Consider the following 25359-nt stretch of genomic DNA (forward strand, 5'->3'; position numbering starts at 1 on the left):
TGGACGCCTAGGCAGTCAGTGCCCTAGGTTGCACTCAAAAAAGGTTCTTCTCATAGCCATCGACCAGTCTGACAATCTCCTCGGCGGTGACAGCGTCCGCCATCGCCCGCTGGCTCGCAGTCAGCTGGCCACGGCCTCGAAAGTCAAAGAAGACCCTCTTGTTTCCGCCGGTCGTGCCGTGTGGGTCGATCGGATCAGACTCTCTGACTATCTGGAGAATAGTCATCAATTTGTCGATGCCCTGCTCGCGCACCACCTTGGTCACCCAAGGGTGCATGCATGAGTAGATGCCGAAGCCGAGATTCTTTGCTGCGTTCTTGATGTGCTCATCGTCCTGAAATCCTCCATCGTGCCTCGTCCTGCTGATGAATTCCTCCCAGCGCATGTGGCCCATATCAACATCAAAGACCTCTAAGCCTGTCAACTTGTCGGAAAGGAGGGCACAGGTGGCTGGCATGTAATTGACGCCAATGTCATAGTCCATCTTCCAGATCTTGACGTCTCGAACCAGGTCATGACGCACATGCGGAGACAGCAGAAAGTTCTGCAGCTGCAAGATGGTTCTGAAGGTGAATCTCTGGCCCCAAAAGACCAGAGAGGCTTCATTGTAGATGGTCTGGCAGGTTCGCATGAGGGCGAGGTTTCGGAGGCTGTGCTTCTTGACGGACTTCTTGGTACTACTGGAGATGCTGAACTCATATGCTTCTTGGAGTTTCGGACGGGCAACTCCCCTGGGGTAGTACGACGCCATCGAAAAGGTCTCGACGTTCTTCTCCTTCAGCTTCAAGTCCATCTTGCCGGCAATGTCCTCTGGGTGACACAGGCAGAGCTTGAAGATCATGTTTCGAATCTCGGGCGCGATGGTCCTAAAGAGCCATCAGCATTGAGTGACTTATTTCACAGGAGATCCACGATATGGTTGGGTACTCTCAACTTACAGTAGACGACTCTTCTGGGCAGCCGGGGGATCTTTGAAAGTTCTCTGAGAGGCATTGCGATCCTGTAATGGAGCGATGTTAGACGCGAGATCACCAAGACATCAAGATGGAGGAACGCCACGCGTGGTGGGCTGTGGGCTTACCTTCGTGCCCTCAGCGTTGTTGGTCTCGCCGCCCTCGTGAGCAACCACGTCGACAGCCATCTGGGGTGGGCAAGGTCCAGCGATGGTGTTTGCGGTGATCGCAATAGGCTGGCCGTCGTCGGCAACAGTATCGTCGGTGTCAGCCATCGTTGCGCGTGGCAGAAGGTTGCAAGAAGGTTGCACGTTGGTTGGTGGCTAACGCCAAATGTTGTTCCCCAGATGGTGACGAGACGAGGAGAGACAAGGCTGGGCAAGGCTGCAGCCCATAAGCGCCCTCCAAGATGTGGGCCGACTACTCAATGAGGCGCTCGGACCCGAACACCCCGCCGGAACCCGGCTCCGATGCTCCGGAGGGATGGCCGGAGGGCAGCGGAGTGAACAGGGAGGGTTGACCCAAGCCAGCAGCGCACAAAACGGATAATTTAGGAAATTGGGCCAGTTCGTCTGATGTCCATGTGAGCGGGGCACAGTGTACCAGCACACTGGCCTCTGTCCTCAACAAAATGAAGTCGTGATGATGACATGGCTTATTAACAGCTTGACGTTGTATGGCTGGCAACGAGGTCACTTAGGAGGAGAGAGGACGAGGTCTGGGGAAGGCATGGTCTAGCAAAGCAGTGTGTTATCGTGAAGTTGTATATAGTCCAAGAAGCCACCGGTAATCAGAGAGGTTGAGGTATCCCAAGTGAGCCGCTCCGAAGATTCTGTGTAACAACCAGCCTGGTCTGCTCCTGTACAATGAATGGGAAGGGCACCTTGACATATCACTAATTAAGCTATCTACCTACCTAGGTAGGTAGCCATTCATTCTCTCCCAACAGGGGTCATTGTATACTTGATAACCAATAACACATCGAGTGAAAATATGAACAAGGAACAAAAGGACTGCCAATTTCTTAAACTTAACGATCACGATATTCCATTGTAAATCCTGATTACTCAGTACTCTCTGCCTTTGCCCGGAAGGTCATCGAATCACGGCAGCCGGGCTCAGGGACTGGGGCCGGAGCGCCGTTTATTGCCGCATTCCAGGTTCAAGGTGGCCCAAAGACAGTAGGAAAATATTTCCAATGAACACATGTCTTATGTTGAACAACATCTAAACACCTACTTGTACAACGAGTGGACAACTTGCAATTTGAGGTACAAACGCGCTAGCGGGTAAGGAACAACAAACTTTCATCGTATTACTGCGTGTGTTTATGTAGAAACCTTGGAAAGAACCCATAATTACATTGCTCTGAGGACCAGTGGCTATTTGAACCCTGTTGTGCATGGCCTTTTCAGACCGAAGCGTAGGAGGTGGAGTGCTAGACATTACAACCGCTGCTTAATATAACCTATGAGTCCTTCGAGGCATACATGTGCAGCTTGTAAGCGCATCCGGATCCTGGCTCTAACTATCCGAAGCCTTGGGATACCAAAAGGGGGTGCTCAAGTGTGGTTCTATGAAGACAACCAGTAGTTCTCATGTGCAAAATGTTTATTCATACTCAAAAGAGGCTGGGACTTTGGACTACTTACAAAAAAGCAAGTCTTTACGGCAATGATGATGAAGCGGCTAGAAATCAATCTACCATGGGATTGTGACGCCAAAGCGATCCACGAAGCAGCCACTGGCCAAGTGACCTCCTCCCAACCGGTCCAGCACCGGCAACATGGTCTCCAAGCTCTCCTCACAAGTTATCGCACCGTCCTCCTTAACGCCGACCAAACCCGTCTCAACCCTTCCAGGATGAAGGAGCCCGAAGCATACCTCTGGAACATCAATACTCATGCTCTTCACCACGGCATTCAGAGCCGCCTTGCTCGCGCGGTACGCATAAGCACCCCCCTTGTCGTTGGCAGCGATGCTCCCGTTGCGCGTCGCCATGACCGCCACCCTGGGCCTGAGCCCCCGCGCCGCAGCCAGCCGCAGGCGCGGCAGCACGGCGGTGAGGACGTTGAAGGTGCCCACGACGTTGACCTCGAACGTGCCCATCATCGTCGCCGCGTCCATGACGTCCAGCGTCTCGGCCGCCGCGACGTCGTCCGACTTGCGGAGCTCCACGCCGGGGACCAGGCCGCGCACGCCGGCGCTGTGGACGACGAGGGGCAGCGGGGACTCCTCGCCTATCCACTTGCGCAAGAGGGCCTCGAGCTCGGGGCGGGGCGAGGTGATGTCCGCCTGTACGTAGACGGATCGGGGCCCGTGGACGTGGCTGGTTTGGGGCTTCCCGTCTTAGTCTAGCCATGGCTGCCTGTCTATGCCGACGACTTTGAAGTCTTGTGCCTCACCATGGGACGACTCACTGCGTGATCCTGTGGCGAAGTGCTCGAAGAAGGCGCGGCCGAGACCGGAGAAGGCGCCGGTGATCAGGATCGTTGGGACATTGGAAGGCAACGGCGACGGTTCCTGGCTCTGGGACATGATGACAGCTGCTGTCCGGTATCCTGTACGTAGTCTTACAAGTAGGGTGCCGCCGAGAAATATTTAATGGAAGCATTGCCGTCTGAGCTGTGGCACCTGTGGTACAGGGGCCCTGTAGATACCCTAACCCTGATCCGGTTCCTCCAATTCCATGGATGCACATGAAATGTTTGGTCCTTCACGAAGTGGCCTAACTGTCTTGACTGGTTGAAATGAATGCGAGCTCTTCGACGGTCGTTAGCTGCAAATTACAAAGCTTCCGTATCATGTGGGCGGAAGACATAAATTTGTTAATTTGGTCTTCTGTGAAGAATAATGTTCCAGAGACACAACAGCCAGCTATGGCCCTTGCACTTGAAACATAAAAGTTGAGCTTCCCCAAACAGTGATTGGTCCGCATATCGTCGCCATCACAGACAAAGAGCATCGATTTCTACAACAACATCACACTTCAATTTCTGGTACAGCATATGCTCAGCATATGCTCATAAATATTCCCGGACTAATAATACTCCGTCGCACAGATCTTCCGGTTTCAAAATTATCACCAAAATGAGAGGTTGGAGTGGTGGGCGTTCGAGCCTACCCAGCTGCCTTCCGCGTGTCGACAGCAAATACCTACAGCAACAGTCACCCGGGCATAAACAATTACATAATCAATTTGAATTCCGCAAGTGCCATGCTCAGACGCCTCGACTTTGAGAACGACGAAGTCGCCTGGCGCGCTGCAAACCCCTCCTCATTCGGCTACCACCATGGGCCGGTCCCCTACTGGCACCAGCAACAGCTAGCCAACGCAAACGCAACCGCTAGTGCCACTCAGGCCCCAGCCTTCCCCCCGGTGACAGTCTCCAAAGTCAACACGGGCGTCTGCGAAGTCGAGATCGACGGCACAGGAAGCATGTGCGGCACCGTCTTCCGCGACCAGCCCTCTCTGCGCCGCCACCTTCGAGACGCCCACCCGGGGGCAGCGCACAACCCCACGAGGGTCAATGTGACCGCGGCAGAGAAGCTCCAGGGCGAGAACGCCCTCAAGAGATGGGTGCTGACGGGCGGCTGGCGCGACGCCAGATACGTGCGGGAGCCTGGGCAGGGCCCAGAGGGCGGGCTGGTCGCGCGGTACGCGGACGCGTGCGAGAGGATCGCCGGGGAGGATCCAGAGTTCAGGAGGAAGTTTGGCGAGTTCTTCCATAGGAGAGTCATGCAGGAGAACCCAGACTTCCAGCCTGGGAGGAAGGCCCGGGCGAGGCCAAGGCAGATCGCGGTGGAGGTCGCGGCGGAGGCCGCAGCCACCGCAGCGCAGGCATCACCACCGCGCGCCGGACTTGGTCGGAGTGCTCAGCCGGGACCCCAGCAGGGGAGAGGAGCTCGCTTGCGAGATGGGCGGGCCCAGGAGTCGATTTTCATTTCAGACAATGATGAGGATGAGGTCGTGAGTGAAGGCTGAGCCGGCGCCCTGGGCCTAGGCCTGCCGGATGCAGGGACGAACTCCGCCGGTGATGGGGGATGTCCACCCGCTGCGACTGCTGATAGAAGATCTGACTAAACCGTGTGAGCGTGGACGAGTGTGGCAGACTCCTCAACTACCAGCTCACATCCCGGCTCGTTCGGGAGTAAAATAGGCAGGCGACGCGCACCCGCGCCATGGAGCGTGGTGTTTAATTATTAAGCTAGTGACAACATTCGGCTTTCGTATATAACAAAAGAGCGACCGGCTCGATCGATGGAAGTCATAATAATGAAATTTTCCAAACTCTCATTACCTCGAGACAGTAATTCCGCCGGATCTTGCTCCCTTAAATTCGAGCCTACGGTCAGCTGCACTGCCTGTGATACGCGGCCTGGACAGGGAAGGACCACTTCGGAACTGTATGGGCGATTTGTTGATGCTTGTATCTCACTGCCTGGGCAAATATAACGCGATGGTTAATTTCTAGCTGCATGTACGATACGCGTATGTCCTGAACTATCTCAGCTCGCAGTTCAGGCCTCGGGCTTCTTTCCAATCACAGTCCAGCGCACCGCGGTCGTGTAAACCCCGTTCCTTGCCTCTTCCACAGCTAGAGGAAGCAGACGGCCCAGCTCCTTCTGCATCTTTTCGTTCTTGTTTTTACGATAAATGAGCTCGTGAATCATCAGCCCACACTCGTGCAGAATAAATGCCATGTGCGGTGGGCAGTCGTTCTTGTCAACCTCAGTCTCCGTGAATCCTGCGGCAGCAAATATATCTGGCAGCTTCGTGACCCAGGTTGGCTTGAAGCGTGGGTCCTGCACAGATAGCAACTTGAACATCTCTGCCATGGCCTCTCCTTTGACCTCGGGGTTCGTCTTGTCGAAACGGACTGACTGGAAGTCTGGATCGCCCCACTGGAGATACCCGCCGGGTTCTGGTTCATTTATCGTCAGAAAAAAAAAATGAAAAAAAAAAAAAAGAATAAGAAATAGAGTCGATCTGACGGGCAGACGAGGACTTCTAGGGTGTATCATCAACTTCACGGACGTACTAAGCATTCTAAAGAGGCGCTCCACAACGGGCTGGACCTGGTCGTTCATCAGAACGAACGCAAAGAAGCGCACGTGGACAATATCGAATGCCCCCACAAGGTCTTCTGGTAATTCTTGGTTCACATCCCAGTGCCTGAATGACACGTTGGGCGGCAATGTCTCCGTAGGAGGTGCGGCGTCAAACGAGATATCGAAACCCTCCAGACGAGCCGATTGGTCGACCAACTCACGTACATCGAAGAGCCAGATGCTTGTCATCAAGGTGTTAATCTGCTAGAGAAGCCCGTAGGGCCGAGAACCTGGGGCATGGACCTGCCCTGTGCCTGTGCCAACGTCTACCACTCGCAGGCCGGGGCGGTCGGTGGGAATCTTCGGGTGGACGGTGTAGCCGAAGATCTTGGTCCACAGGGTATGCATCAAATTGATGCTAGTATCGTTTTAGCACCTCATTATTGAACATAGAGGACAAACTACACACCGGTTGTTGTCGAGGAAATCCCGCGTGAACACGTAGTCAGCTTTGGGCGCCCCAGAAGAGGTGCACCATCGACCACATAAGCACACAAAGCCCGGTCTCTTCGTGCCTGTAGGCTTTTGACCTCGATCGCTGTTGCGTAAGCACTAGAAGAGGAGAGCCGCGACCGTAATCCGAATCTCCGTCTAGGGTGTGACCCACGGAGTACACAGGCTTGTTTCCCACAGGTGAACCTTGTTCCGACCAGCATTCACCCCATCCAGCCTGTCGATGAGATGCAAGTCGTTGTAATGAAACACGAGTTCCTGCGCCACATTAAGCACCACCTCCTTGATGCGTACCTATCGGTGCTGTGCTGCTGGCATGCAATTTCGGCGAGTGATTGCGATGCTCTGTGTCGAGTGATTCTCTGGCCTGGAAGGCCGGGGTTCCTCACAACATCGATGCAACATTAAAAATCACGACTTCAGTACGCAGGATTCTGCTTTTGTAGTGTCGATCTATTAATTGCCAAGGAAGTGGTTGGCATAGTGGAGACCATAGTGGATGGAAAAGGCTTAATTCAGCTTCAGCTGTCTTGTTTCCGAGAATTTGATCCCGCATGGATACTCGGCCGTCCGAACTCTTATCTCATGCAAGACTTGTGCTGACTCAGAGCGGCCCCATCGGTCCCGACAGGGCGGGATCCAATCCGAGTGATAGTGCAATTTACATTGGAGGGCAGCGCCTCTGCACCTATGCCTGCTAGGTAGTAGCCTACCGTGGCTCACTCAGCAGAAAATGATTGCCGTGCAGGTAGAGTGGAACGGGCCGTTTTCATTTGCATGTGTGCATCGCCCCCAACGTTAGGGTGACGTCAACCATCTGACCAGCTCGCCTTTGTTCGAGGCAGGGCTGGCAGGGCATATCGGACGGGCTCAGTCAGTACTACGCACTTGACTTGTCGATCAGACATTGGATCGAGCTTCCAGCCCTCTTGGCGGGAATGGTCTGCATCTGAGTCAATGCCTCCCACACACACTTGGCTGCCTGGGCAGGTCTCGCCCCATGCGTATGAGTGACGACCGCCGTTGAACTGTGCTTTTTGTTTTTTTTTTTTGTGGATCCGCTGGGCGAACCGGGATGATGCCTTGCCTCTCTGGCCTCTGTTGTAGACATCAAGCGGTGGAATAGGCCCAAAAGTCGGACAAATCACCCCTAGGCCGAACTGGACATCGGTTTTCAGCGAGTCCCTCGCACTTCCCTAAATCCCGATGCCAGTCGCTATGGACCAAAGACCATCCGCCGTCCGAGGTCACCGCCCAGAGGAGGCTACCGCTACCGCAACAAGGCCGGATCCGAACACAACGTCTTGCTAATTCCGTCGTCATCACCCACAGTGGGTCCTCGCAACATGTCCCTTGAAGATTTCTTTTTCTACACGCATGGTCCATACCCCAATTTTATTACTGGTTTCACTTTCTGAGGTCCACTTTCGTAGATGACAATCTTTGTGCAACATCTTGTAAGCAGACATGGTCGGAGGTCCGACGCCAGAAGATATACCTGGAGGGTTTCCAGAGACGCCTCTTAAAGATGCGCCCGCTGACGCACCTCAACGTCACTTCCCCCTGAGTGCTGCTGATCCACGAAAACCCCAAAACGGCTCAGAAACAATGTCAAGGAACCCGCAGGCCAGTTCTTCCTCGAGGCTTGGCCACGAGGACAGGACACCCAGCGACAGAAGCATGCCGTCCTCAGATAACACTCTGTTTCCATCCCAGGGCCCGACCGTGCCAGGGGCCTCGGGGGTAATTGATGATCGGGAGCGAGAATCGTCCCTGAGGATATCGAACCCATCCGACTCCGACCATGCTGAGGACGAGGCGCACTTCGCGCCCATGAAGACTGAGGCAGACTCCCGGCCACCCCTGCAACAGAGAAGGAGCAATATACAGACCGAGGACGACCTGTTCCGCGCCCTGTCGCGCCGCCGTACCGGGACCTCAGCTGCCGACACGGAGGACGAGGACCACGAGATCGAAAGGTTGATGTCGCGCATGTTTGGCAAGGCCCGGCAGGAGCAGAGCGAGGAGGAAAAAACACGGCACTCGGGCGTCGTCTTCCGGAATCTCACCGTCAAGGGTGCAGGGCTCGGCGCCAGCCTGCAGCCCACCGTGGGTGACCTCTTCATGGGCCTGCCGAGGTTTTTGAAGAATCTGGTCACGAAAGGGCCCAAGGCTGCGACGGGGAAGCCACCCGTGCGGGAGATCCTCAGCGACTTCAATGGCTGCGTGCGCCCCGGTGAAATGCTGCTCGTGCTCGGCCGTCCTGGGTCGGGATGTTCGACTTTTCTCAAAACCTTTTGTAACCAGCGCGCGGGTTATGTCGATGTTCTTGGTGATGTGACCTATGGCGGGACTGATGCGAAGACCATGGCCAAAGACTTCCGAGGAGAGATAATCTATAACCCGGAAGACGACCTCCACTACGCCACACTCTCGGTCCGACGCACCCTGACTTTTGCTTTGCGGACGAGGACACCAGGCAAGGAGTCTCGGCTGGAGGGTGAGACCAGAGAGGACTACGTCAAGGAGTTTTTGCGCGTGGCAACGAAGCTTCTCTGGATCGAACACACACTGGACACCAAGGTCGGCAACGAGCATGTTCGCGGAGTGTCTGGTGGTGAGCGCAAGCGTGTCAGTATTGCCGAGGCGCTCATCACTCGAGCCAGCGTTCAAGGCTGGGACAATTCCTCGAAGGGTCTCGATGCAGCCACGGCGGTCGAATACGTGCAGGCCTTGCGAGCATTGACCAACATGGCTGGGGTCTCAACTGCAGTCTCGCTATATCAGGCTGGTGAAAGCCTTTACAACCTCGTTGACAAGGTCCTGGTCATCGACCAGGGCCAATGTTTGTACTTTGGTCCCTCGGACAACGCCAAGAAGTACTTCCAAGACCTCGGCTTCGACTGCCCGGCGCGATGGACCACGGCGGACTTCCTAACTTCTGTTGTGGACCCACACGAGCGCAGCGTTCGCCCCGGCTGGGAGGATCGCATTCCTCGTTCGGCTGCAGACTTTGCCGCCGTGTACAAGAAGAGCGAAGCATACAAGAACAACCTTGCAGACATGGAAGACTTTGAGGCGAAGACCGCGGAACAGCAGCGACAGATCAGCCAGAACTCGACCAAGGCGAGCAAGAAGAAGAACTACACCATCTCATTCTACCAGCAGGTCCTCGCTCTTACCAAGCGACAATTCCTTGTCTTGCTCGGAGACAAGGCTTCACTGTTCGGAAAATGGGGCGGCATTGTCTTCCAAGGTTTGATCGTTGGGTCCCTGTTCTTCCAGCAGCCAGACAACACCGCAGGAGCCTTCACCCGAGGCGGTGTTCTCTTCTTCATCCTTCTATTCAACGCCCTTCTCGCACTCGCGGAGCAGACTGCTGCCTTTGAGTCCAAGCCCATCCTCCTCAAGCACAAGAACTTCTCCTTCTACCGCCCTTCTGCCTACGCTCTCGCCCAGACAGTGGTGGACATCCCTCTGATCTTCACACAGGTGTTCATATTCGACGTAATCATCTACTGGATGTCAGGCCTCGCCGCTACAGCATCTCAGTTCTTTATCTCTATACTCATCCTCTTCACGGTTACCATGGCCACATACGCCTTCTTCCGCGCGGTATCAGCCGTCGCCAAAACACTTGACGACGCCACCAAGGTCACCGGAGTCTTCATCCAGATCCTGATCGTGTACACAGGCTACCTGATCCCACCAGCGTCGATGCGCGTCTGGTTCGGCTGGCTGCGCTGGCTCGACTGGATCCAGTACGGCTTCGAGGCCCTGATGTCGAACGAGTTCTACAACCTGGAGATGGACTGCGTGCCGCCCTATCTGGTGCCGCAGGGGCCTGGCGCACAGCCTCAGTACCAATCCTGCGCCGTCCGGGGGTCGACGCCCGGCTCTACCGTCGTGTCTGGCGCCAACTACATCCAGGAGAGCTTCCAGTACTCGCGGTCCCACCTGTGGCGCAACTTCGGCATCATCTGGGCCTTCTTTGCACTCTTCCTCGTCGTCACCGCCATCGGGATGGAGGTCATGAAGCCCAACGCGGGAGGGGCTGCCGTCACTGTCTTCAAGCGCGGCCAAGTCCCCAACTCTGTCAAGGAGTCTATCGAGACCGGCGGTCGGAAGGGAAATATGTCGGACGAGGAGTCGGGCGCCGTCAAGGGCAGCCCGAGTTCGGGCTCTGAGGCTGACGTGGTCAAGGAGCGGGAGGAGAAGGACAAGAAAGCCATGCAGAATGTGGCTAAGAACGAGACGATCTTCACGTTCCAGGATGTCAACTACACAATCCCGTTCCAAGGTGGCGAGAGGAAGCTTCTCAATGGCGTTTCGGGCTGCGTTCGACCGGGTCGTCTCACTGCATTGATGGGTGCTTCTGGCGCTGGCAAGACCACATTGCTAAACACTTTGGCTCAAAGGTGGGCCTACCTACTTTAACTCCAATGTTTTGAGTGAATTTTGTTATACTAACATGCGTCTAGAATCACCTTTGGCGTTGTGACTGGAGACTTCCTGGTTGATGGCAGAAAGCTACCCAAGTCATTCCAGCGCGCTACCGGTTTCGCCGAGCAAATGGACATCCACGAACCCACTGCCACGGTGCGGGAAGCACTGCAATTCTCAGCTCTCCTCCGTCAGCCCCGAGAGGTTTCAACCGAAGAAAAGTACGCCTATTGCGAGACAATCATCGACCTCCTCGAGATGCACGATATCGCTGGCGCCACCATTGGACAGGTCGGAGAAGGCCTCAACCCTGAACAGAGAAAGCGACTCACCATTGGAGTCGAGCTTTCCTCCAAGCCGGAGCTCTTGCTCTTCCTCGACGAGCCCACATCCGGCCTCGACTCCGGCGCGGCGTTCAACATTGTCAGATTCCTGCGCAAGCTAGCCGACGCGGGCCAAGCCATCCTCTGCACCATCCACCAGCCATCCGCCGTCCTATTCGAGAACTTCGACGAGCTCATCCTGCTCAAGTCCGGCGGTCGCGTCGTGTACGCGGGCGAGCTGGGCAAGGACAGCCAGACGCTCATCAAATACTTCGAGTCCAACGGCGGCCACCACTGTCCCCCCGACGCCAACCCAGCCGAGTGGATGCTGGACGTGATCGGCGCGGGCAACCCAGACTACAAGGGCCAGGACTGGGGCGACACATGGGCCGCCTCCAAGCAATACGAGGCGCAATCCCGCGAGATCAACGAGCTGAACGAAAAACGCCGCAACGTCGAGCACTCCAAGAACATCCAGGACGACCGCGAGTACGCGATGCCCCTGACGACGCAGATCAACGCCGTCGTGAAGCGGGCGTTTGTCAGCTACTGGCGCAAGCCCAACTACATCATGGGCAAGCTTATCCTGCACATCTTCACGGGCCTCTTCAACTGCTTCACCTTCTACAAGCTGGGCTACAGCAACATCGACATGCAGAGCCGGCTCTTCTCCATCTTCATGACCCTGACCATCTCGCCCCCCCTGATCCAGCAGCTCCAGCCCGTCTTCCTCGCCAGCCGCAACATCTTCCAGTCGCGCGAGAACAACGCAAAGATCTACTCGTGGTTCGCCTGGACCACGGGGGCCGTCATCGCCGAGATCCCCTGGTCCCTCTTCGCCGGCGCGGTGTACTTCAACTGCTGGTGGTGGGGGATCATGGGCTGGAGGCCCACGTACCAGGGGTTCCCCTCGGGCTTCACCCTGCTGTGCGTCCTCCTCTTCGAGCTGTACTACGTCGGCTTCGGCCAGGCCATCGCCTCCTTCAGCCCCAACGAGCTCCTGGCAAGCCTGCTCGTGCCGGTGTTCTTCCTCTTCGTGGTCAGCTTCTGCGGCGTCGTCGTCCCCGCCCAGCAGCTCCCTTACTTCTGGCGCAGCTGGATGTACTGGCTCACCCCGTTCCACTACCTGCTCGAGGCCTTCCTGGCCGTCGCGCTGCACGACCAGCCTGTTCGGTGTGCGGACAACGAGTTCGCGAGGTTCTCCCCGCCCCCCGGGCAGACCTGCATGGAATACGCGGGTGGGTATATCAGCCAGGCTGGCGGGTACGTCCAGGATGCCATCGACGGCAGCGGCCTGTGTGAGTACTGCCAGTATGCTACCGGTGACGAGTTTGGCAGGGGGTTCAGCGTGTATTATTCCCACATTTGGCGAAACTTTGGGATTGTCTGTGGCTTTATCGTCTTCAACTTCGCAGTGGTCTACTTTGCGACCTTCCTGAAGTTCAGAGGCAAGAATCCCCTCAAGGGCAGTCTGGCGAAGCTCAAGGCCAAGAAGAACTGAGGAGGAGTAAATCATTTATCATCTACATTTGGATATTGTAATCGTTAGAATTAGAGTGTTAGGAATACTTAAATTCCACGTCAATCACTTGATGTAATATTTACACAAATCATAGCTTGGATGGAGTGCCATGAGGTGAAGCCAGCAGGCAGTCTATATTGTTAACTGCATAGGTATGATACAATCAAAACACCACTCCAATTTAAAATCTGGCTCATTCACCGACAAAAGCCTCTATTTCCAAAGTTATAAACAAAAGTTATCAAGACCTTGGGGTATTAATATCAAATCCAACCTTTTTTAGATACACGGATCCTCCACAGCCCGTCACGATATTGGCTACATGGGTAATGAGCCGGCAGGGCACGCAACGTTGCAGGTACACGAGCCGTCCGCATTTTCGACACCCATCCCCATTGCTATTTGACCGGAGGGCCCATCAATGAGAGCTGCGGGAGATGTCGCTTCACCTCCCACTGCCGGCGCCATCACCACGTCCTCATCTGCCGCCTCAGCTTCTTGTCCACTTGGCTCTGGCTCTTCTTCCTCCTCCCCTTCTTCTTCTTCTTCCTCCTCCTCCTCCTCCTCCTCTTCTTCTTCCTCTTCCTCCTCGCTGCTGCTGCTTTCACTTTCGCTCTCGCTTTCTTCTTCTTCTTCTTGCTCTTGCTCTTCCGGCTCCGCTTCTTCTATTTCTGCGCCTGCGGTGCTGTTGCTCACGGCATCCTGGCGTTTAAGAGTCTTGCTATTCCCCGTGATGGCATCGACTTGTTTTGTTGTTTGAGGATGTGACCGATTTTCGACTGTATTTCTCTCGGGGGGAATTCTGGGCGTATACCGCAGTCGCAATAGTGGCGGCGAGGACGAACGTGCTGGTTTTCATTTTAATGCGACAAAGAAGGGATTTTGTGGAGGATTGTTTAGCCGCAGCATTAAAAGCGGCAACGAATGTGATAAAAGAAAAAGCCGTGCTGGTAAATTCGTGTTTCTGCAACAAACGAAGGCCCACAGAGTAGATCTGTGGATTTTATCAGTATTTATTGAAGTCTGGTACCAAACAAATCCGCATTATCTCCACACCTCGCCGCACTTGGCCGGTCCGTGGCGCGTGGCGCGATCGTCGTTGGCAGAGTGCGGTCCTAAACAGACCGTGTCTCGGTCGGCGCGGCGATCCACCCTCTTGGCCAGTGCGGCGCCGAAACAGCAAATCAAGCCCCGGGTTGTTTGTGTAAAACCCCACTGTTAACCGCCCTTTGAAAACCTCGCTTGGTGCTTGGCTGTCGCCGAAAGGGGAGCGTTACACTGCCGAGCCTCTGGACGAACCATCTCGGTAAGGTTGGGCGGGCTAACTCCGGCGCAGGACTTTTGTGGGCTGTTATGGTGCGGCTTTTGGTGGACAGGGAAGAGGAAAGGTGATTAAATATTGCGGCCAGGTTGTCTTTGTCGCCGAGGCTTCTTGCGCCTCGACGCTATGACGAAGGCAGGGAACGATTTGAGTAATTATTTTCTTGCTTTTTTTGGTGAGTAATGACCAAGATTTTCTGATCGTCAAGAGTCCAGTGAACAGGGTCCAAAGCATGCTTGTTCGCCTTTGGCAAACTTTGCCATATGTGAGCTGGTTCGGTGTGGACAAGGGTGGATGCGATATTACCGGTGCCCATGTGCACATGCAAGCCTACTCTTCAGAGCTACTGTTCTTTCATTACTATGCTATTAGTACTTGATTTAGTGCACTAATTGCTTTTCCTTGGCGGTGCCCAATCTTCCTTTCCCTCCGGTACCCTACATCCCCGGCAGTAACATTTACTCACCATCATAAACTCTGAATTTCCCATCTCCAGCTCCCCACCAAGGTAGTCAAAATATTCCCTAGGAGGAAGACAATTTCCAAGAACCCAGCGCAATGACTCCACAAATAGAGTGTGGAGTGAGGGCGCGCGACCCTCTTCATGAACCATGCCGCAGCTTGCTGCTGCGCCGTCCCGCGCAAGGACGAGGCCTAATGAGAAAGGAAAAGGCAATGTTAGTCGTGCGTGGTCTTGGTCGGGTTCTGAAAGGGACAATCTACGGTCCATCGGCCCGTCAAACCTGGAAGCAGGACGTGATGACCAAGTAGAGGCAAGGAACCTAAGACTCACTCAACAACTCAAGCACGTGATCGGCGTACTGCCACACATGATTCTCGTCGACAGCAGAATTATTCCCATGTGCCGCGAGGTGCTCGTCATCCCCCGGCGGCGCACACGCAAACACGCTCTGCTCAACCCGGTACTCCCTCAAGTTGGCCCGAGGGTAGAACCTCGGCGCGTCAGGCGACGCCGCCGCAATCAACACCTTGAAAGCGCCACCTGCGCCATCGTCATCCTCACTCTGGCCGCTGGTTGTCCCCGTGGCCAAGTGTGCGGACGCAGCCGCCACGGTCGTGAACATGCCCGAGCACTCGACAACGTGGAAAGCGCCGAGACTGGCCCAGCCCAGGACGGACGGGTCGTCCTGCGCGCTGAACTGGACCGTCGCGGTCTTGCCCGTGGCGGTGTCGTTGAGCAGGAGCGTGTCAGCTGCAGCTTCCGCGTGGATTTCGAGGCTGGCACTTGGGGCGAGCCGGCCTTGAGAGTGCTCTTCCTGGAGGAGGGTTGCCTGAGAAACATTTGTGAGAAGGCTGATGAGACGTGTCTGGGCAAGCAGATGGAAGTGGTGTTCATGTTTGGACCTACTGCTTGAGCCGCGTCCACATGAGGATCGTTGACGGCGACGATGTTGATGTAAGGCGTGTCGTAGCTAAGATGCCCAAGACGTGAGCAGCTTCAAGATATTCTGGAGCGAATTTGTACGCACGCCTTGCAGAAGATGGCTCGGCCAAGACGGCCGAATCCGTTGATTCCGACCTAAATATTGGGGAAAAGCAGAATAGTTCAGCCAACTTTGAAAATTAGAAGAGAAAGAGAGAGAGGCGGGAGAGACAGACTCGTACCCGGAATTCATGGCCCAGCTCATCGAGGACCTTCCCCGGGCTTCGGGCGAGATCAAACGGAGCCTCGTACGGGACGCGGTTAAGGTAATTGGTCGGATCATCTCCCGGGAACTCCTGGCCAGGAAACTGCTCTTGCATGGTCGCGTTCGAGTCGATAGCAGTACCTGATTTCGGTATGTGGAGAGAGGGACTAACTGATCAGGCTCCAAAAGAGCAAGTGAGCGGACGTAGTGATAGTCCAGCACTAGCTAGGCCTAGATGACATGTCAGTCTTGTTACTCTCATTTGCAATCAATCGTATCAAAATGGCGCTAATGACCTGCACAAGACATACCACACCCTTTTTCATATGCACTTCTATCAACTCTCTCAATTTAGCTTTAATCCATTTAAAATATATATAAGAAGAAAGCTGCTTTTTTTTAATTTTATTTCTTTTCTATATTATTAAATTAAATATATAAAAAATGAAAAATTTATATTTAAATTAAAGTTAAAAATAACTTAAGTTAAAGTTAAATTTTAAAAAAGGGTAAAAATTAAGAGTTATATTAAATTTACTAGGGAGGAAGGGTAAATATACTTAAATCTGCTTAAAAACATACCCTCCTTAAAATTTTAAATTCTGCTTTAAAAATTAAATATTAATATACTTTACACCTTTAACATTTCTTTTGCCTTCCTTAAATAAATATTAAAAAAATTAAAAAAGAAGTAGCTATCATTTAATATAAGGTATAATTAAATTGAGAAGGTATTTATTATATGGGAGGTGAAAATATATGAAAAAAAAAGTGTATATAAAAAAGGGTGTGGTGCATCTTGTGCAGGTCATTTGCGCCATTTTGATATGATTGATTGCAAATGAGAGTAGCGGCGCGGATGTCTGCGTATTAATCTTGGCAGATCTGTGTGTCCCTGCTATTTGGGGGGTCTGCAGAGGGGCTTAAATACTGCCTAAATTGGGTGCCTCAGGGATCCACAGATCGGAGGGGTTGTTGTACATGTGCATTTGGCCGAAGATGGTTTAGCTACGTAATCAGGCGCCGAGCCAACTGACAACAACATTGGAACGACAGACGTCTAGGCGTGCGGCGCACACTCTCACCTCATATGACCTTTCCGCGGTAGATCCTGGGCACAACAATCAAAAGAAGACACTCTTCCGATGTTGTTGCCATGTCTTCGAGGACAATTCACCAGTCGGTGCTGAGAACCACCAGACACGGCTCGCCTTTCCGGCCCTTGGCATCTATAGGGCGAACGGGCTTCATCTTGAGCTTGACGGTCACCTCGAGCTCGGGTCCTCCATTGATGACATGGAGCGAAGCTACTACCATGCAGACACGTGGGTTCAATCTTTTGTTGTTTTCTCACCCTCACATCAAAGCTAACACCTATTCCCCAGGCCTATTTCATCAGATTCCCTCCCGCAGACTGCTTGAGTCATCAAATGCTGTCGCGGTGGCAGCATCTCTCGGGATCGCAGGCGTCGTGATATTGATACGCAAGCTGCTCCCCAGAATACACCTCCCATGGGGGATTGGCTCATCACGCAGTGCTTCACATGGTCACTCACTCTACGACAACCCTCCAGTCTCTTGGAATCGCGCCACCGACGAAAGGACACGTAGTGACGTCCAAACAGCCGTCAGGGCAAGCTTCGAAAAGGCGCACAGGGCCCCGATACGGCTCCGAGACCAAGCCCTGAGGGAGGCCAGCTTCCGGGTCCCGCGCGAGATCGCCAAGCTCAACCCTGAGGCCCAGCAGTTCAGGCTCGAGGATATGGGCCCCATGTACCCCTTGCCAAAGGGTACAGAGGCCGGAAGACGAATAGATACCAAAAAGAACGCATGCGCCTTCCTTTACTTCCCAAACGGTGCAGTCAAGGCGACCGCCGCTTTCGTAGCTATCAACGCCGAGTTCAAACCTCCCAACGAGAGGTGGCTGGACCCCGCTATCGCACGCAAGGGCAAGGAGGAGAATATCGGCATTCTGGTGGCTGGTATGGTTGCTTGGTACATTCAGTATGAAATTTGGTCCGGGTTGAGACCAGATATCACCGGCCGCATCCAGAGTGGCGAGCTGCCGGTCATCATCAGCTTCCGACACATAGCCTGTGGAGCCCTGCACCACATCGAATCAGGAGATTACACCAACCCGGCATCGGTCGCACTGATGATGGACCTTACCAAAATTGCTGGATAAGTCGCCAGTGCCTACCATGGCCATTGGAAGGCCAGCAACTTCTGCATTACCGAAAACACACCCTCGGGTGCTAGGGGTCAAAAAGCAACCCTCTGGCTATCGAAAGGCGTAGTGAGGCCCCGAGGTTCATGACAAGCGGGACATCTTTATTGATCCAGTCTCGAGGATTGCAAGCGGCAAGTGGAGCACGATTGGGAAAACGAAGCAATGAGGACGTCACCATCTTCTCTTTAAGCCCGGCATTTGTGGCAGTCGCTGGGGGTCAAGTAAACAGGAGTCAGTCACTAGGGTCGTGCGTCTTTACATAGAGTACCCTCTAGCCGTCCTACACTTAGAATTGCCACTCAGTCCTCAAAACCATCATGTGCCCCCGGACTAGTTCACCGCCAAACCGAGGTCCCGAGCGACCAAGTCCGCAGCCTTCTCGCCCACAGCCATAGTTATGTTACACGTATTGGCACCCACATTACCGGGCAGGATGCTGAGATCAGCAACCTTGAGACCCTTGACGCCATGGACGTTGAGCTCGGGGTCAACAACACCACCCTGATCCAACGGAGCCATTTTGCACGTTCCCAATGAGTGCCAGCAGCACGCAACGCGTCCGCGCAACTAAGCCTCAATCGCCTTGTCATCCTCAGGTGTATATTCGATATCCTGAACGTCTGCGATCTTGGAGTCGACCACGGACGCCTTCGACCGGCTCGGGAACGCAGGGTGACCGCCGGCTACCTCGCCGTCGAAAGTCTCCATGCGCCGGACGATCTCTCGCGATGTCTTGTACATCCACATGTGCTGCTTCAGGTCCAAGTCGTTTTCTGCCCAGAACCAAGTGTCCAGCACGGGCTCGTCCTCGATGCTGGGGCCTGAGATGTGGAAGCGACCACGGGAGAACGGGTGGAGGGTAAAAGTCGCGATGCCCATGTACTGCCCTGCCGGCACGGGAGAAGGATCGCCCGGGAAAGAGCTCACGCCCGACATAATTGTCATGGGCTTGTCGGGATGGTTTTTGAACTCCTTTTCCCAGGCTGCTTGGAACTCGGGGCCTAGACCTGCAACATCGGCATCACTGGGTCGAAGTTTGCACTGCATGTCCACGGCATTCCAACCCAGCAGCGGGTCACCCCTTTCCAACATGCCCTCAAGGTCTAGAGTACCCGTCATGAGGCGGCCGAGGACGTTGTCCATTGTCTCATCCGGCCCAGTGGTAGTCTTGTAAGGATAGGTCATGATCTGGTGGTCCTGGTAGCTCTCTCCCACCCCGGGCACCGAGGCAGTGACCGGGACCCCGGCCTTTCCCAAGACCTCAGGGTGGCCTATTCCTGACCTCTCCAGGATCTGTGGAGAGCCGAGTGCCCCTCCCGAGATGACCACTAGCCTCCTTGCAGACACAGCCCTGACCGGATCACTCTCCCTGCCAGGCTGGAAGGTCGTGCAGGGGCGGAAGGCCACCCCCACCGCTCTCTCGTTGCTGTTGCCGTCGAACAAGACGCGTTCGACATCGGTTTCGACGAGAACGTGGAGTTTGGGGTATTTGCCGCCCTGAAGCTTGGGATGCAGATACGCGTGGGCAACGTCTGCTCGCTTGCCATCAGACTTGGCATATCGCATCATTCTCTGAACGCCGTTGACGGTGTCGAGGTTGTTGATATCCTCGAGCTCTGGCCAGCCAGCATTGTTGACGGCCTTGATGAAATCGTCGGCGAGTCTCTGAGAGCGGTACCCAGACGTGATGCTGATGGGACCGTCGTGTCCATGGCAGTCTTGTGATCCAGGGCCGTGGAACGATTCGAGCTGTAGAGAATGAGCCCTCGGCCGGCCAGTATAGGGCGTACGAAATCTTTCTTACCTCGTTCATGTAGGTCAACACTTCGTCCGCCGACCAACCAGGCGTTTTCCAGGCATCAATCTCCGACCTCTGCGGTCTACTGTAGATCAAAGTATTGATGGATGATCCGCCACCGAGGACGCGCGAGGTAGGCACAAGTAGCTCCCTCTCTGCAAGCTTGCCTGCTGGGCTTGCCGTGTAAGTTCTGACGTACTTGTCCCTGGGGTCCATGTGAGATAGCCAAAAAAGGCCGGAATGACGATGGCTGGGTCCTCATAATTGTTCGGACCACTTTCAATGAGTAGGATAGATAAGTCTGGGTCGGCTTCTGCGAGTCTCCCGGCGATGATGCAACCAGCGCTGCCTCCTATTTGGGAATGTCAGTCTCGGTTGATGATTTAGCACCACAAAGCTTAGTGACCAACGTACCTCCTGCGATGATCACATCAACCTCGTTGATCTCATCTGGGAGCCTAGTGTATAGACCCATTTTGAGGATGTGGAAGCAATGGCAGGTTGAGGTGTGAGGGATACTTGTTGTGCTGTCGCGAGGTATGGCAGCATGTTGATGGCTGGGGCTGGGTTGTAGAGGGGGAAAATCATATATACTGTATTTATGCCGTGCTGCGCCGCAGAGTGACACATTACAATGGCTAGGACTTCGGCAGACTGGCTGGTGGCTGGCTGCGGAGAGCCGCAGAGCTTCACATTGGCACGCTGATCAGCAGTTCCAGATGGTCAGTTCAGTGTGGATTGCGCATTCCGGCGTGCACTGTTTGGTTGGTATTGGAATCTAGGAAGTCGCCGTATGGGGCTAAACCGCACTCGGAGGGTGTGGGTGCATCCATTCTCCTCTGTAATGCAACAGTTGGTGACGATTTTGGGAGCATGCATGCCTCAGCCTTGCCGCTGGCGAATTGATTGTTGCGCTTATGCGGCACGAATCACCAACACTTCGCCGATCAAACGTAACATCTTGCTGCAGCGAGCTCACTTTCTGCTCCAACCCACTGAATTTGTACAGAAAGAATAAATATGGGGCACCTGGCACGTCAAAGCCACGCACATGGCTCATGAATTCACTTACTATGTCTTTTGCGCCACACGCCATCGATACAGATATCGCTCCTGAAGTCGCAGGTGCCAATACACTCCCACGCAGTCCAATCTCGTAGAGGAGAAAGACTTTGGCCATCGAAGAAGCTCCTCAAGGCGAGGTAGCAACGTCGACTCTTCTTCCGGGGCTCATTTCCTATAGCCAAAAGTCAGGATTCCGCTCGGCTACGACTTGCCACCCTCAGCGGTGCTGCAACTAGCTGCCTCATTGCAGGTTGATTGCACTTCAATTGGGCGGCCGTGGCCCGAACATCAGTCCATTTCCGTCATTGACAACTGCCCGGGTGCGTCTCCCAGGCCCTCTCTTAGAAGCAGTGGCTGCAGATAGTCATCCATGGGCCCCAAACCACACGCGCGCAATTGCAGCACACCCTTTGAAATTATTTTGGTCCTTCGTAGCCCCAGCTCAGGGCGAAAGGCATACCCACCACCGCCACGAGCACCCCAGCCACACACTTGAGCGTTCCGCGGTCCATCTATGCGCAACGGCGAGACCAAAGGATGCGGCCACCGTATTGCTCTTTGAAAAAGGCCGGCAGGGTCAGCACTCTGAGGAACAGCCGAATACGGCTAAAGATGCTTACCGTCCAGGTGATCCCGCAGCCTCTGGTACGTCCAGTAGGGATGGCGGCGCATCTTCTTAAAGGGCTGCCACACCCGGGCGGTGGCGCTACTGCTGCTGCTTCGGCGGCGGCGGCGGCGGCGAGCAAAGTGAATGAGCACTAGGAAGAGGATGCAGAATGCCATGGTGAGTTCGGGGCCGGATATTGTATCTGCGTGATGTGCGGATTCTATACTCGGCCCGGTAATTGCGGAAGTAGAGTGTAACGTCTGAGATGGAATGAAATCAAGATTGATCTGGAACGCTTCGTGTCGAAAGCTATCAGAGAGGTTTTCGAACCATCTCCCAGGTAGCGAGGCCCATGACAGTCCGGCGTGGTGTGGTCAAGATCCGCTGGGGGCGAAAGTGTGCTAGTGTGTGCACCAACTAGGAGGTTCACTCTGGGTCACTACCAACACGGGTGACTTGCTAAGGTTAAGATCCATTGAATTCACAAATATGCGTCTATCTCGAAATCACTGGCTAGGTATCGTAATTATGCAAGATGCTTCCTCCCCCTATGTCCCCTTGGCTTCAGGGCCCTTCACCAAGGGCCGCCGTGGTGTCCTCCAAATCCCCCTGGGCCCCCGGGGCCTCCATGCCCATGCGGACCTCCGCCCGAGAACCTGAGGCCGCCGGGCCCGAAATCAAGAAGCGGCGCTGGCGGTGGGCCGCGGGGGCCGGGCTGGTGATGATGGTGTGGTGGTGGAGGCGGAGGAGGAGGAGGTCCTCCGGGTCCGTGATGAGGCCTGTGGTGGTGGTGTCCTAGACCGAAGACCATTGTGACTGAAATTTGATGGTTCTGAGGTTTTGTTTCGGCTTATCGGTATGGTGTTGACTCCTTCAAACTGATGAGTAATTCTTGGAGAGGCTTGTGATCTTAAAATTGTAAATTGCTTTGCGTGTAAATGATCAAGTATGAATGTTGATGTGTGATGTTATCCAGAACTTTTATACATCTCGTCAACGGCAATCCTTTTATTTATATCTAACCGTCCGCTCAGGTCGGAAGGCCCGAGCAGCGAAGACAGCAGCCTCCCAGTGGCGCATTACGAAGCCAATACCGGAATGACGGCACGGTGCCACTGAACTCCACAAGGGCATAGCCTCAACCGCAGGTGGGCGGGAGCAGCAAGTCCTGTTTCTGGGGAACATCCCGGTAGGGCTGAATAGGCGAGGCCATGCCATTGGACACGAGTCTTGTTCCTGCATCCGCTCGTGGGTGGCAGAGCCAAAATGGTCGGCCGTGAACCCCCACAACCCGAGTGGGAGAGGCTTGGCCGGGGCTTAAAGGCGACCTCATCTCGTACAGACGACTCTGAACAGGCATGGTTGACTGCTCTTCGGATCAACTAAAAACAGCACAAATCAACAGAAGACGTCACGGGAGCAATTATTCATATGAGAAGTATTGAAGGCATCATGGTATTTTGGTACCTATCAGAGGGATCCGGCAGAGTCTTCTAGACTGCTTTCCCAATCAGAGCTCTTCTTCAACTACCTTTTTCAGACCTGTTCCGCTCCAAGCAAGCAATGCATACACCGGGTCGGCACGCTGTTGATCGTGATCTACCACATGCTGTTAGAGGGAGCGGCCCAAGAAGGCGCCTCCTCGGTGGTCTTGTCCCAGTCGGCACCGGCACCGCCTTCGTTGGACACCATCGCGGCAGCCTGGTTCCATCCGTCACCAGCGTCACCAGTGCCATCCACAGAGTCCCAGCCACCGTCGATAGGGGCATCCGGGTTGTCGAAGCCAGTGTCGACGGGAGGAGCAGAGAACTCGGCATCGCGCGCGCGCTTTCGCTCCTCGCGCTTGCCCTCAATGAACTCCTTCTTCTTGTTGAACTGCTCGTGCAGGTCCTCGTCCAGCTGGGGGTAGTCGATACGCATCTGCTCGAGCCAAGAAACGTACTGGTCGTACTCGGGAGTGTCGAGCTTGTAGGTCCACCAGGCCTCGAAGATGGAAATGGCGGCGGCCTCTCGCAGGTCACTGGTGAGGTCGTCGTCATTCTCGTTGCTGTAGATACGCTCGACAAAGCCAAGGTTTATGATGTGCTTGCGGGCGGTTCCGGGGGTGCGCTGCGAGAATATGTAAGCGAATACAAAGACTAAAAGGTGACATGGCATTACCTTCTTCAGGCCGTTCTGAAGGGAACCCTCGGGGATTTGCAGGTAGTTCGCCGCGGCGATGACCTGAAGCAGGACGTGGAGCTGGTGCGAGCGCTCGTACTCATGCACACTCTCCTTGGACTTGGTCTCGGGCTCCTCGATCTGGTCGTTTTGTTGAGCTGTCAGCATTCCCCATGCGACCATGGCATTCGAACGCCAATGAATCTGTAGAAGAGTGGATTCCTGTCTGGGGCCACTTACGTCGGGAAACTTGACATCATTTCCCTCGTCAATGCACAGCTTGATCCAGTCCAGGATCAGCTTGTAAACGCCCAGGTACGGTCCGTCGAGCACAAGGAACTCGGGGTTTATGTCGAGCTTCTTCTTCCAGACGGGGCTGAAAGTTGCCAGGGCGGTACGGGAGAAGGCGTCCACGAAAGGAGTCAGCGGCTCTTTGGGGCCGGCTTTCTGCCAGATGGGGATCAGCTTGTCCTCGCCGCTCTGGTGCTTGTCGCGAAGCCTATTATGGTGATCGCGGACGCGTTGGTTAGTCAAAGATCGGGTGCTGCAAAGCGATGAGGGAGGCAGCTGCTAAAGTCGCGTTGGTTTGCAGTGGAGCGACTTACTCCTCGAGCTCCTTCTGACGCAGGCGTCTAGCCTTTGGGGCCTGATCAGGTTGCGGCTGGTCCTCCATTTCGACGATGGAGTGGATTTGCTCCTGGTCGAAGATAATCGCGGAGCGCGGTTGGGCCTGTGGCTTGGACTGAGGTCGAGGTTGGTGGTTGACGAGCCTGGGACTGTACGCTGGAAGTCAGGACGGGCCTGCGAGACCGAAGGGGAAGGCGTCGAAGTGGGGACCCGCAAGCAGACCAAAACTCGCACGTCAGGGCTGGCTTGCTGACCTCAAAACGGTGAGATCGAAAGGTAAGCTTGGGAAAGAAACGGAGCGTAGTACGGACTGGAAGGGCAAGCCGCGCTTTGAAAAAGAGTAAACAAACGGCAGCTCCGACCAGGCAGTGCCTTCAAGCACAGAGCCTGAGACCTGCTTGGAGTAGATGTAGCCTAGAAGACAGGCAAGTCGATCAATTGGAAAGCGCCAGCTGTATCTGGCCTTTTAATCCTCAGACGACGTTCAAATTTCCAAGTAGAGTGTGTCTGTCAGTGAGGCCAAATACTGGGTCTCGGCATCGTTGGTCTTTGTGGCTGCTGCTCTTCTGGGTCTAATGCAAGCAGCCGTGCCATGACTCCTGCTTCCGTTGCTGCGATGAGTTGTGTCAGCCAAACTTTGGCCTCCCGCCGAAGGAATGTTTTGCAGATTTTGCCAGCTCATGGTGCAAAATCAGGAACAATTGGCCTCACAACTGACCACACACAAGCCGGACCTGACAGAACTTGGCACACATGTCTATATAAATATTCTCAAGGGGCCCCAATGGTGTTGGAAAGGGCTTCCTGAGCCGCCAACACCGAAGTAGAAATACTATCACATGCACTTTCTCATAGATTTTGGTGAACCATAATTATATCTATCACACACAGGGTATCTCAGCAGCCCCCAAATAAAAACTCCTGAACACCAGCATCCAACCACAAAAGCGCCACACAGTACCCACAACTCGAAGTAAAACATACCATGGCGTTCGGAGTAAAAGCAGCCGAAACAGAGCTGCCAACAGAAATGGCGAGGCATGTCCAGGACAAAAGCCTGAAAGATGCAATGGCGTTCGTCTCATGTAATTCAGAC

The 25359-nt window shown here is 54.5% G+C and overlaps 13 protein-coding genes across 13 annotated transcripts; 3 read left to right on the top strand and 10 right to left on the bottom strand.

The window, feature by feature from the left end:
- Nucleotides 1–34: 34 nt before the first annotated feature.
- Nucleotides 35–1228, bottom strand: INS49_013510 (uncharacterized protein; the record flags this gene model as incomplete). Its single annotated transcript, XM_043174209.1, has 3 exons — nucleotides 35–866; nucleotides 939–1000; nucleotides 1082–1228. The coding sequence occupies 3 exons, from the start codon at nucleotides 1226–1228 to the stop codon at nucleotides 35–37; spliced, it is 1041 nt and encodes a 346-aa protein (XP_043021154.1).
- A 1426-nt stretch (nucleotides 1229–2654) lies between these two features.
- On the bottom strand, nucleotides 2655–3491 carry INS49_013511 (uncharacterized protein; the record flags this gene model as incomplete). The annotated part of the gene is made up of 2 exons (XM_043174210.1): nucleotides 2655–3301; nucleotides 3374–3491. 2 exons carry the CDS (start codon nucleotides 3489–3491, stop codon nucleotides 2655–2657), a joined length of 765 nt encoding a protein of 254 aa, XP_043021155.1.
- Nucleotides 3492–4170: 679 nt separating this feature from the next.
- INS49_013512 (uncharacterized protein) lies at nucleotides 4171–4938 on the top strand (the record flags this gene model as incomplete). Its single annotated transcript, XM_043174211.1, has 1 exon — nucleotides 4171–4938. The coding sequence occupies one exon, from the start codon at nucleotides 4171–4173 to the stop codon at nucleotides 4936–4938; it is 768 nt and encodes a 255-aa protein (XP_043021156.1).
- A 536-nt stretch (nucleotides 4939–5474) lies between these two features.
- INS49_013513 (uncharacterized protein) lies at nucleotides 5475–6254 on the bottom strand (the record flags this gene model as incomplete). The annotated part of the gene is made up of 2 exons (XM_043174212.1): nucleotides 5475–5878; nucleotides 5996–6254. The coding sequence occupies 2 exons, from the start codon at nucleotides 6252–6254 to the stop codon at nucleotides 5475–5477; spliced, it is 663 nt and encodes a 220-aa protein (XP_043021157.1).
- A 1944-nt stretch (nucleotides 6255–8198) lies between these two features.
- Nucleotides 8199–12785, top strand: INS49_013514 (uncharacterized protein; the record flags this gene model as incomplete). The annotated part of the gene is made up of 2 exons (XM_043174213.1): nucleotides 8199–10936; nucleotides 11000–12785. The coding sequence occupies 2 exons, from the start codon at nucleotides 8199–8201 to the stop codon at nucleotides 12783–12785; spliced, it is 4524 nt and encodes a 1507-aa protein (XP_043021158.1).
- Nucleotides 12786–13124: 339 nt separating this feature from the next.
- Nucleotides 13125–13665, bottom strand: INS49_013515 (uncharacterized protein; the record flags this gene model as incomplete). The annotated part of the gene is made up of 2 exons (XM_043174214.1): nucleotides 13125–13508; nucleotides 13621–13665. 2 exons carry the CDS (start codon nucleotides 13663–13665, stop codon nucleotides 13125–13127), a joined length of 429 nt encoding a protein of 142 aa, XP_043021159.1.
- Nucleotides 13666–14484: 819 nt separating this feature from the next.
- On the bottom strand, nucleotides 14485–15891 carry INS49_013516 (uncharacterized protein; the record flags this gene model as incomplete). The annotated part of the gene is made up of 6 exons (XM_043174215.1): nucleotides 14485–14487; nucleotides 14594–14781; nucleotides 14921–15419; nucleotides 15497–15560; nucleotides 15618–15667; nucleotides 15754–15891. The coding sequence occupies 6 exons, from the start codon at nucleotides 15889–15891 to the stop codon at nucleotides 14485–14487; spliced, it is 942 nt and encodes a 313-aa protein (XP_043021160.1).
- A 1315-nt stretch (nucleotides 15892–17206) lies between these two features.
- Nucleotides 17207–17961, top strand: INS49_013517 (uncharacterized protein; the record flags this gene model as incomplete). Its single annotated transcript, XM_043174216.1, has 2 exons — nucleotides 17207–17211; nucleotides 17388–17961. The coding sequence occupies 2 exons, from the start codon at nucleotides 17207–17209 to the stop codon at nucleotides 17959–17961; spliced, it is 579 nt and encodes a 192-aa protein (XP_043021161.1).
- Nucleotides 17962–18286: 325 nt separating this feature from the next.
- On the bottom strand, nucleotides 18287–18525 carry INS49_013518 (uncharacterized protein; the record flags this gene model as incomplete). Its single annotated transcript, XM_043174217.1, has 2 exons — nucleotides 18287–18291; nucleotides 18354–18525. The coding sequence occupies 2 exons, from the start codon at nucleotides 18523–18525 to the stop codon at nucleotides 18287–18289; spliced, it is 177 nt and encodes a 58-aa protein (XP_043021162.1).
- Nucleotides 18526–18573: 48 nt separating this feature from the next.
- INS49_013519 (uncharacterized protein) lies at nucleotides 18574–20279 on the bottom strand (the record flags this gene model as incomplete). Its single annotated transcript, XM_043174218.1, has 4 exons — nucleotides 18574–19755; nucleotides 19811–19971; nucleotides 20004–20156; nucleotides 20219–20279. The coding sequence occupies 4 exons, from the start codon at nucleotides 20277–20279 to the stop codon at nucleotides 18574–18576; spliced, it is 1557 nt and encodes a 518-aa protein (XP_043021163.1).
- Nucleotides 20280–21381: 1102 nt separating this feature from the next.
- Nucleotides 21382–21652, bottom strand: INS49_013520 (uncharacterized protein; the record flags this gene model as incomplete). Its single annotated transcript, XM_043174219.1, has 2 exons — nucleotides 21382–21425; nucleotides 21490–21652. The coding sequence occupies 2 exons, from the start codon at nucleotides 21650–21652 to the stop codon at nucleotides 21382–21384; spliced, it is 207 nt and encodes a 68-aa protein (XP_043021164.1).
- A 388-nt stretch (nucleotides 21653–22040) lies between these two features.
- INS49_013521 (uncharacterized protein) lies at nucleotides 22041–22556 on the bottom strand (the record flags this gene model as incomplete). Its single annotated transcript, XM_043174220.1, has 2 exons — nucleotides 22041–22271; nucleotides 22500–22556. The coding sequence occupies 2 exons, from the start codon at nucleotides 22554–22556 to the stop codon at nucleotides 22041–22043; spliced, it is 288 nt and encodes a 95-aa protein (XP_043021165.1).
- A 519-nt stretch (nucleotides 22557–23075) lies between these two features.
- INS49_013522 (uncharacterized protein) lies at nucleotides 23076–24309 on the bottom strand (the record flags this gene model as incomplete). Its single annotated transcript, XM_043174221.1, has 4 exons — nucleotides 23076–23585; nucleotides 23637–23777; nucleotides 23877–24135; nucleotides 24242–24309. The coding sequence occupies 4 exons, from the start codon at nucleotides 24307–24309 to the stop codon at nucleotides 23076–23078; spliced, it is 978 nt and encodes a 325-aa protein (XP_043021166.1).
- Nucleotides 24310–25359: the final 1050 nt, after the last annotated feature.

The sequence above is a fragment of the Diaporthe citri genome (genome assembly GCF_014595645.1).
Source record: "Diaporthe citri strain NFHF-8-4 chromosome Unknown scaffold_7, whole genome shotgun sequence".
NCBI classification, from domain to species: domain Eukaryota; kingdom Fungi; phylum Ascomycota; class Sordariomycetes; order Diaporthales; family Diaporthaceae; genus Diaporthe; species Diaporthe citri.